Source organism: Lampris incognitus, chromosome 1 (assembly GCF_029633865.1).
Source record: "Lampris incognitus isolate fLamInc1 chromosome 1, fLamInc1.hap2, whole genome shotgun sequence".
Classification (NCBI taxonomy): domain Eukaryota; kingdom Metazoa; phylum Chordata; class Actinopteri; order Lampriformes; family Lampridae; genus Lampris; species Lampris incognitus.
In genome coordinates this window covers 51,880,457-51,891,696 of record NC_079211.1, presented here as the reverse complement: position 1 = coordinate 51,891,696, position 11,240 = coordinate 51,880,457, and the positions used below count along the sequence as shown (strand labels likewise).

The 11,240-nt window shown below is 44.9% G+C and overlaps 1 protein-coding gene across 1 annotated transcript in view; it reads left to right on the top strand.

Moving 5' to 3' along the window:
- Positions 1-418: 418 nt before the first annotated feature.
- Positions 419-11,240, top strand: part of LOC130126850 (gamma-aminobutyric acid receptor subunit alpha-2) — a 60,212-nt gene continuing 49,390 nt past the window's right edge. The window contains exons 1-2 of the mRNA XM_056296497.1: positions 419-489; positions 1,289-1,404. Of these exons, the coding sequence (XP_056152472.1) occupies positions 419-489; positions 1,289-1,404 (187 nt within the window). The remainder of the gene's footprint in view (positions 490-1,288; positions 1,405-11,240) is intronic.

The following is an 11,240-nucleotide window of genomic DNA, read 5'->3' as shown; positions in this document are numbered from 1 at the left end:
ACCTCCTCTTACGGTGCTCCGCTCTTACCGCCGTTTATTTCTACTTAAAGGCGGACAAGTACACACTTGGCTGCATGCTGAATAAGGAAAACAAAATTGCTCGGTACAACTGAGATGACGTGCGTAGCTGCTCTGTTGGCTCTGTTTAGTTGTTTGTGTTGTTTTTTTTGGGGGGGGTCTGCATGAATAAAGTGAAAACAAACGAAGCTTTCATTTCATGTGTTGTGTCTTGTGCTGTGTAGGTGTGTATATGTGTGTGTAGGTGTATGTATGTGTGTGTAGATGTGTGTGTGTGTGTGCGTGCGTAAGTGTGTGTACGCGCGCGTAAGTGTGTGTGTGCGTGTGTGAGTGCAGGTGTGTAGGCGTGTGTGTGTGTGTGCAGGTGTGTGTGTGTGTGTTTAGGTGTGTGTGGCGGACTATGGGGACCACGGGCAGCGCTTGCACACTTATCGTCTGCCTGCTCGCGCTGGACGCGCTCCGCCAGACGAGGTGAGTCTGGATGAAGGTTCGGGTCTGAGGAGCAGCACGAGTCTGCATCGCTCGGTCTTCCGTTTCATTTCAGGGACGCGTGTCAGTCGCATTCCGCCTCTCGGGCGCGACCTGGTCTGTAATACTCACACGTGTACCGGCCCGCTCTGAGTAAATAAGTCATGTCCACATGTGACGTCACGAGGGAACAACAACTCCGCACCACAACCACACGTCCGTCTCCTGCAAACACACAACACTGCATGTGGGCTGACAACCCCAGGGGGATTCTGTCTCGAACCAGTGGACACGTGATTAGCGTCTTCTTCCCGTCGTATCTGTATGAAACCCGGACTTAAGTGCGGGGACCTTGTCTGCAGCCGCTTACCACAAATCTCCACTTCCGGTGACATTTGCATGTTCAGTGGTGCCGCAGCTCCAACGTCACATGGCCCTCAAGTGTTCTGCTCTCAATTGGGTCACCCATGTGGAGGAGGAAATATGTGTATGAATAATAAGTGTGTGTGTGTCTGTGTGAGAGAGAGAGAGAGAGAGAGAGAGAGAGAGAGAGAGAGAGAGAGAGAGAGAGAGAGAGAGAGAGAGAGAGAGAGAGAGAGAGAGAGAGAGTGAGCGGGGGGAGGGGGGGTGCAAATCAGATCCTTGATACTTTTTCTGTGGTAAATACGACTGGTTAACTTATAAACGGTGCTAGTTGGTTGTTGTTGTTTTTTATTAGAGGTCTGCTTTTGTACAAAGTGACCAGCTGGTCTGTTGTGATGTTGTGACGTTGTGATGTTGTAATGCTGAGTCTGTTGACTAGGTCCGTGAATGCTGATTCCGCAGCAGATGCCTTCAAAACCAACATCACCCTGTTCACCCGGATCCTGGACAGACTGCTGGACGGCTACGACAACCGTCTGCGGCCCGGGCTGGGAGGTACGAGTTCACTTCCGAAACACCACATGTATCCATCATGGATAGTAAATAACACTACATGTATCCATCATGGATAGCAAATAACACCACATGTATCCATCATGGATAGCAAATAACACCACATGTATCCATCATGGATAGTAAATAACACCACATGTATCCATCATGGATAGTAAATAACACTACATGTATCCATCATGGATAGTAAATAACACCACATGTATCCATCATGGATAGTAAATTCCACTACATGTATCCATCATGGATAGTAAATAACACCACATGTATCCATCATGGATAGTAAATAACACTACATGTATCCATCATGGATAGTAAATAACACCACATGTATCCATCATGGATAGTAAATAACACTACATGTACCCATCATGGATAGTAAATAACACTACATGTATCCATCATGGATAGTAAATAACACCACATGTATCCATCATGGATAGTAAATAACACTACATGTATCCATCATGGATAGTAAATAACACTACATGTATCCATCATGGATAGTAAATAACACCACATGTATCCATCACGGATAGTAAATAACACCACATGTATCCATCATGGATAGTAAATAACACCACATGTATCCATCATGGATAGTAAATAACACCACATGTATCCATCATGGATAGTAAATAACACTACATGTATCCATCATGGATATTAAATAACACCACATGTATCCATCATGGATAGTAAATAACACTACATATATCCATCATGGATAGTAAATATATCCATAATGGATATTAAATAAAATAACATGTATCCATCATAGATAGTAAATAACATCACATGTATCCATCATGGATAGTAAATAACACATGTATCCATCATGGATATTAAATAACATAACATGTATCCATCACAGATAGTAAATAACATCACATGTATCCATAATGGATATTAAATAACACCACATGTATCCATCATGGATAGTAAATAACACTACATGTATTCATCATGGATAGTAAATAACACTACATGTATCCATCATAGATAGTAAGTAACACTACACATATCCATCATGGATAGTAAATATATCCATAATGGATATTAAATAACATAACATGTATCCACCATGGATCATAAATAACACTACATGTATCCACCATGGATGGTAAATAACACTACATATATCCATCACGGATAGTAAAGAACACTACATATATCCATCATTAATAAAATAACACGACATATATCCATAACGGATCATAAATAACACTATATATATCCATAACGGATCATAAATAACACTATATATATCCATAACGGATCATAAATAACACTACATGTATCAGTCATCGATAAAATAACAGTGTTTGTGTAGTGTCATCAGCGTGGGTGTATTGTAATCAGTGTGTGTGTAGAGTAATCAGTGTGTGTGTAGTGTAATCATTGTGAGTTTAGTGTAATCAGTGTGGGAAGAGTGAAATCAGTGTGTGTGTGTGTGTGTGTGTGTGTGTGTGTGTGTGTGTGTAGTGTAATCAGTGTGGGTGTAGTGTAATCAGTGTGTGTAGTGTAATCAGTGTGGGTGTAGTGTAATCAGTGTGTGTCTAGTGTAATCAGTGTGTGTGTAGTTAATCAGTGTGGGTGTAGTTAATCAGTGTGTGTGTAGTGTAATCAGTGTGGAAAGAGTGAAATCAGTGTGTGTAGTGTAATCAGTGTGTATTTAACGTAATCAGTGTGGGTGTAGTGTAATCAGTGTGTGTGTAGTGTAATCAGTGTGGGTGTAGTTAATCAGTGTGTGTAGTGTAATCACTGTGAGGGTAGTGCAATCTGTGTGTGTGTGTGTGTGTGTGTGTGTGTGTGTGTGTGTGTGTGTGTGTGTGTGTGTGTGTAGAATAATCAGTGTGTGTGGTTGTGTGTGTGTGTGTGTGTGTGTGTGTGTGTGTGTGGTGCAATCAGCATGTGTGTAGTGTAATCAGTGTGAGTGTGTGTAGGGACATCAGTGTGGGTGTAGTGTAATCAGTGTGAGTGTGTGTAGTGTAATCAGTGTGAGTGTGTGTAGGGACATCAGTGTGGGTGTAGTGTAATCAGTGTGAGTGTGTGTAGTGTAATCAGTGTGAGTGTGTGTAGTGTAATCAGTGTGGGCGGAGTAGTCTCAGCAGTAAACGCGTTGTGTGATGGTGACGTCATAACACTGCAGAAGATAGATTGGTGTTGTCCCATCGTGTACCACTTGGCACAATAGAAGAGTTCCATGGCGTCCATCATGGCGGGTGTCTAGAGTCTGGTTTTTATGGCGGGATAAGGCTCCCGGTCCTGTGAGGTGTTAGAAAACCACATTTTCGTACATGCCAGCAGTGCGGATCCAGTAATGACATGCCCAGTGGAAACTCCCAATGTCTCTAGAGAAGTGTTCGAGGGCGTGAACGAGAGGATCGGCAGATAGATCCGGTCACACGTGTAACTTTAGCGCCTTAATCCCTCCACACACGCGTAGAGGGGCAACACAGGCAACCCGCTAGCGGGGTTTTTAGCGTCTAATCATTTGGTAAACACGGATTCAGGGCAGCTTTGCCTTTTCATCCATCTTCACCTCTCCTGTCATTCTCGACGTCTGGCATCTCATTTCCAGCTCGCCCCTCGCCCCAAAGCTGAGCTGCTCCTTCAGGAGTTGGTTTCATTTGAAAGTCAAATTCACAGGGCCAGCAGCCCAGCCCAGGAGCTGCCGCCAGACCTCCTCCGGCTTCCATATGGAGCTTCTCCCATTCCCGCTGTTCCTGAAACGCTGCGGCTGATTGCTCTGCTCCGTAGCTCGGCGCCACATAGTGACGTACTATACGAGGACGGTATTCAAGACCTGTGCTGAGATGGTTAAATGTGATTTGAGATTAGTGCAACCCTCAGCTGTAGAACACCGAGTTCACGTGTCTATTCAACATGCGCCCCTCATTAGTACTTCATTATTTCCAACACGAGTTCACTTCAGCCCCGTTCTTTCATATTACCCAGTTTAAGTGCCAGGATCAGTGAATCCCCCAGCAGAACGGAAGTGAATACTGCATACAGGATATGCAGGCTGAAAATGTAATTCACTGATCAGCCTTCGAGCCTTTGTATTGACGATGAATTAAAGTCTGCAGATGAAAATGAAAATGATTGCAGGGTAAATTCAAGATGATTTCTATTACTTAAGAAAGGGGAGCTCGCTCTGTACAGGGAGCCGGACTCAGTTCCACGCCATCTCTCTCCAAGGGGCAGGGGCGGATCTACGGGGTGGCAAAGGGGTGGCAGCTGCCACCTCTGGGACACAGTCTTGCCACCCCTGTTGCCAACCCATTTATAAATCAGATAATATGTTTTTAAAGTATATTTTATGTACATGCATGGTGAAGGTCAATGAGACCCGCACCAAACTCATCTCAAACAGAAGTCGCCGATTTAGAATCCCCCCTCCCCCTCACAGGCGCGGATCTACAGGGTGGCAAGGGGTGGCAGCTGCCACCTCTGGGACACAGTCTTGCCACCCCTTTGCCACCCCAGGAAAAAAATCTCTAGATCCACCACTGCCAAGGGGTTATGTTGGAAAACCTTTCATCATAGACAAACGAGTACGCTTCTGTCTAAAATAGACCGCAAGCTAGCGCTATTATTTGTATTTTGTATTTCTTGCATGGGGTCGGCATCGGTAGAACTCAAACCTCTAGTGCAGACAGAACCGGCGGTGCCGTACACCACCTATCGTGCCAAATGCAATAATAACTGCACGAGGCAGCCTTCGGTCTCTGTGAAAGTCTTCAGTCTGGTCTAGTTCGGGTCGGGATGTTCCGGATGTCCTGTCAGCGCTGCTGCTGAAGGAAGGAGAAGCAGACGGGGAAGCATCACTGTGCAAAGGGCTGCGCAGTTCCCTGCACATACCTCTACATTTTGCATTTAAGGGGAGATCTGCCTCGTGATGTCAATTAAAATTCCCTTTGGGGAAAAAGAAGCAGAAGTGAATCTTGGCTCAGGACAAAGTCAGTTTTCTGGACAATCGACACAGTTTTATCTACGTTCAAATACGTCAGAAACATACATAACATACGAGCAAGACCGTGAGTATAGAGAGAGCGGAAAGAAGGGTTACCGATGGATCACACGAGGCTGACAGCAGCAACATGGCGGAGGGCTTTGAGGAGTTTTTAATAGGAGTTTTTTAAATGTACATTTGTGAATACAGACTGTCACTAAAAAGAGCAGTAGATTAATAACGAAGCCCCTCGTAGCCGAGTCTGGGTCTTTAGGAGCTTCAAATTAAAAGATTTTTACGCTTGATAAAAAGTCTTGGAATTTTTTTTTAAATTTTGGACAAAATTAGAACGATCAGCCCCCCCCCAAAAATCTTTAGAATGACTACTCTCCCCCCCAACCCCCCCAAAAATAGGGTCAGCTGGTTCAATAGGAGGGTTTCCGTGCAACGTCATCACAGAGATGCGTGCGCAAGTAGGGGGCAGAAAGCAGCCACAGCGCAGAGATTTTAACCAAGATAGAGATACAGATACAGCAGAGGTGACGCGCAGTTGTTGCGCAATAAACTGCACAAACCGCCAAAAGGATGGGTGGAAAATGTTGAACATTTTCGTGGTTGAACCGCTTTGGCAGCTCTCAAAAGATGATGCATCTCATTTGAGAGCTGCCAAAGCGGTTTTGCCCCCTGGCTGTGCACGCATCCATAATGTTTGTAAACATTAGAACAATGACAACAATGACATGAACAATGACAGTAAGAGCAGTCAGAAGAAATACAAAGATTAAATATTGATAATATATAGTTACATGGGTAACAGTTGCGTTCAATTTTGGGGGTGACTTCAATTTCTTTATTGGTAATCATGAAATCCTCTATAAGCATACAAAATCTTTTCTAATCAATATTTTCAAATGTATTGTTCCAAAAGTTAGACAGGGCGGTACGGATATAAGTGGCTTAAGGAGAATAGATCTTCTTAGTAGTAAAGCTGTGGCCAATAAAAAGTCAGTTTTCTATAAATAAATGAGAGGTATCCAAAGTTGGGGAGCAAGACGGGCCCTTAGGATGCTGCCCTGACACCAGCAGGGGTGGCATCAAACATTATCACATATTCTCTTGGAGGGACAGGAAAAGAAAGTATATCCATAAAGTCTTTACAAGAAAACAATTTCATCAAAACAACATTTTCATCAAAAAGTTGTGATACTAATAGGATATTCTTTTCAAATCAAGTATGGTAGCATAAAGTTTTGCTCTTGTATCATTATTCCATATGAAATATGTGTGTGGTAAAAATTATGATTGTACATAAAAGATCAACAGGAAAAATGTTGTTGAAAGTTTGCTAAAGCCCAAAGAAGCTTGAAAATATTATAACTACAATGAAAAATAAAATTAACCCCCCCCCCCACATACACACACAGAATTGAACAGATAGTTAAGAACACAGTTCCAGGTGGAAAGGGAATTCTTCAAAAACAATTTGATCCACTTGATCTTAAAAGAACTGTTAAGCAAAGACAAATCAATGAGATTGAATCCGCCTGAAGGGCTAGCCAGCATGACACTTTTCTTAATCAAATGAGCTCTAGATTTCCATACAACATTTACAATAATTTTGTCTAATCTCCTGCAAATATCCAGTGATACATCTAATAACACTGCAGGGTAAATAACACAGGACAGAGCTTCAGTTTTTGAAAGTAGTATTCTGCCAGAGATTGATAGGTCCCACTGTAGCCATGAATTTGATTTTCTTTGAATACTAAGAATAAGGGGATCTAAATTAACTGACGTTTTTCTTTTTTGATCTTTTCAAACCACAATGCAATTCAATTCTGATTTTACTCGAGTATTACAAATAGAACCCAGTGTTGAAGTTTTTTTTTTGTTTTGAAAAGTTCACATTTGAAAGACAGGTCAGAAGCCTCTGAGAAAAAAACTTAATGGTGTAAATGGAATGTGTAATGAATGAAAGGTCACGTGTTTAACTTGACCTACTCACGGGTGTACGTGCAGTGCGTGTGACGTATACAGGAAGTGAGAAGCGCATGTTATGAAGGTTGTAACTCGGATGAACGCTAGTAAAAGCTACACAGTTAAGAACCTACGAAGTCGGCTCGTTCTTGAATTATTCTTATGTCAGTAAGACAAGGCGTCTACGGACATTACATGGTGTCAGAATAGTCTGTGTATCTGAACACGAGCGGTCATGCCGAAGTTTAATACGCCGAGTGAATTCAAGTTTGACTGCCCCGTTGAATGGCCGGAGTGGAGACAACGGTTTTCGCGCTTCAGGCTCGCGACAAAGCTGGATAAAGACGACGGGGAGATTCAAGTGAGTTCGCTGATTTATGCAATGGGCAGCGAGGCTGAAAAGATATTCAGCTCGTTTGACTTCGCGGCGGAGGGTGATAAAGTGGACTATGATATCGTACTGAAAAAGTTCGACGGCTACTTTATTCCCCGCCGTAACATCATACATGAGAGGGCGTGCTTCTATCAACGTAGCCAGCAGCCAGGAGAGACAGCGGAGATGTACATCCGGACATTGTACGAGCTGTCTGAACACTGTGAGTTTGGGGACAAGAGGGATGAACATATCAGAGATCGTCTGGTAGTGGGCATAAAAGACAAAGTGCTCTCCCGTCAGTTCCAGCTCACAGCGGACCTTACTCTGGTGAAAGTCATTGAACAAGTGCGCCAGGCGGAGGCAATAACAAAGCAGCTCAGCCTCCAAGCTAACCAACCAGAGGCCCTGCTGGCTAACGTCAATGTTGTCCGATGGCGGGACGAACGCCAAAACAAAAAGGGCGGACAGCGTCATGGTTGCAGCAGACCTGCAACCAACAAAGTAGATGAATGCGGGAGGTGCGGCAAGACGCAGCACACCGATGAGCGGAAGTGTCCTGCAACGAACAGTAAGTGCAACAAGTGTCATAAAAAGGGACATTGGGAGCGTGTATGTCACTCTAAAGCGGTGAGAGAAGTCACTGAAGAGGTTAAACAGCTGTACTTTCTGGGAGAAGTTGGCAAAGAGAGCAGTCAGGAAGATTGGACTGTTAGTTTAACAATAAGTGATGTACCAATAACCTTTAAAATTGACACGGGGGCTGACGCTACTGTTATCAACCAAGGGACATTTAAAAAGCTGAAGCCAAACATAAAACTGGGACCTCCTGACACATGCTTCATAAGCCCAGGTGGAAACATCAGCTGCATAGGACAGTTTCAAGCCACACTACCCCCAGAGTAATGGACAGGCAGAGAGGGCTGTTCAGATAGCCAAAAGCATATTAAGGCAGGAAGACCCTCTCCTCGCCCTGTTGACATACAGAGCTACACCCTCTTCTTCCACTGGAGCCAGTCCAGCGGAATTGCTCATGGGTAGGAGACTCAGAACCACCTTACCCACATTGCAGCATAACCTGAAACCGGCCTGGCCTAAAGAGGAACTGATCAAAACCGCTGACGCCGCAGCCAAATCGAGGCAGGCTTTCTACTACAACCGCAGGAACGGCGTGCGGACACTGCGCCCACTGAACTCGGGTGACGCAGTACTCACCAAACCTGATGGACAGAAAACATGGACAATGCCAGCAGTTGTTCACAGTCAGAGCTCCACTCCCAGATCCTACATAGTGGAGACAGCTCAAGGTGAACATTACAGAAGGAACAGGCGCCACCTGTTGGCCACACCTAAAACACTCACCTTTGTCAGCAGGGATCCTGACCATGTCACTCCAGGGGAGAGTGGAAACACAGATGAGTCCCGAGCAGCAGAAATGCCAACTTCCACACCATATGTTACTCGCTCTGGCAGGGTGAGCAAGCCTGCAATCCGGCTGGATTTGTGAGGCGTATGGACTTGTGTACTGTGGGAGATTTTTTATTTTTTTGTGAAAAGGGGGGTGATATACAGGTTAAAATTGTTGGCAGTAAATGTTCAGAGAAATGTTTAGAAAATAATCTTAGAGGGGGAGATGTAATGAATGAAAGGTCACGTGTTTAACTTGACCTACTCACGGGTGTACGTGCAGTGCGTGTGACGTATACAGGAAGTGAGAAGCGCATGTTATGAAGGTTGTAACTCGGATGAACGCTAGTAAAAGCTACACAGTTAAGAACCTACGAAGTCGGCTCGTTCTTGAATTATTCTTATGTCAGTAAGACAAGGCGTCTACGGACATTACAGAATGGAAATGTGTTCCTTATTTTTCAGGAATAGCGTTGCATCATCCGCAAGTTTAACATGGGCTGTCCTGCATTACAGATTACTTCCATGTTGCTATTTTTTATGTGAGTGGCTAAAAGCTGCATTGGCAGAAGGAAAAGGAATGGTGAATTGGGGCACCCTTATCACACCCCTTTGTATATTGAATATCTGTGATGTACCATGTGACAATTTGATAAAGGTATTATTATACACTGCTCAAAAAAATAAAGGGAACACATAAGCAATGCAATGTAGCTCCAAGTCAATCACACTTTTGAGATATCAACCTGTCCAGTTAGGAAGCAACACTGATTTGTGAATCAATTTCACCTGTTGGTAAATTGTCTAATTTCCACCAGGTGGAAATTAGACAATTTGCAAGACAACCCCTATAAAAGGAATGGATTTGCAGGTGGTGGCCACAGACCATTTGCCTGTCCTCATCTTTTCTGGCCGATCTTTGGTTAGTTTTTCATTTTGCTAGTGCCCTCACCACTAGAGGTGGCATGAGGCGGTATCTGCAACCTACAGAAGTTGCTCAGGTAGTGCAGCTCATCCAGGATGGCACATCAATGCGTGCTGTGGCAAGAAGATTTGATGTGTCTCCCAGCACAGTGTCCAGAGCATGGAGGAGGTACCAGGAGACAGGCCAGTACACCAGGAGACGTGGAGGGGGCCGCAGGAGGACAACAACCCCGCAGCAGGACCGCTATCTGGTCCTTTGTGCAAGGAGGAACAGGAGGAACACTGCCGGAGCCCTACAAAACCACCTTCAACAGGCCACTAATGTGCAAGTTTCTGCTCAAACAGTGAGAAACAGAATGCATGAGGATGGTATGAGGGCCCGACGTCCACAATTGGGGCCTGTGCTCACAACCCAACACCGTGCAGCCCGATTGACCTTTGCCAGAGAACAAATTGGTTGGCAGATTCGCCATTGGCGCCCTGTGCTCTTCACAGATGAGAGCAGGTTCACACTGAACACATGTGACAGACGTGAGAGAGTCTGGAGACGCTGTGGAGAACGTTCTGCTGCCTGCAACATCCTCCAGCATGACCGGTTCGGCGGTGGGTCAGTGATGGTCTGGGGAGGCATATCCTTGGAGGGCCGCACAGACCTCTACGTGCTAGCCAGAGGTACCATGACTGCCATTAGGTACCGGGATGAGATCCTCAGACCCATTGTCAGACCATATGCTGGTGCAGTGGGCCCTGGGTTCCTGCTCATGCATGACAATGCTCGTCCTCATGTGGCCAGAGTGTGTCAGCAGTTCCTGTATGTCGAGGGCATTGATGCTATGGACTGGCCTGCACGTTCCCCAGACCTGAATCCAATCAAGCACCTCTGGGACATCATGTCTCGTACCATCCGCCAACGCGATGTCGCACCACAGACTGTCCAGGAGTTGACCGATGCCCTGATCCAGGTCTGGGAGGAGATCCCTCAGGAGACCATCCGTTGTCTCATCAGGAGCATGCCCAGACGTTGTAGGGAGTGCATACAGGCACGTGGAGGCCACACACACTACTGAGCCTCATTTTGAATCGTCTTGAAGAATTTCCACAGAAGTTGGATCAGCCTATGTTCTCATTTTCCACTTTGATTTTGAGTATGATTCTGAATCCAGACCTTAATGGGCTAAT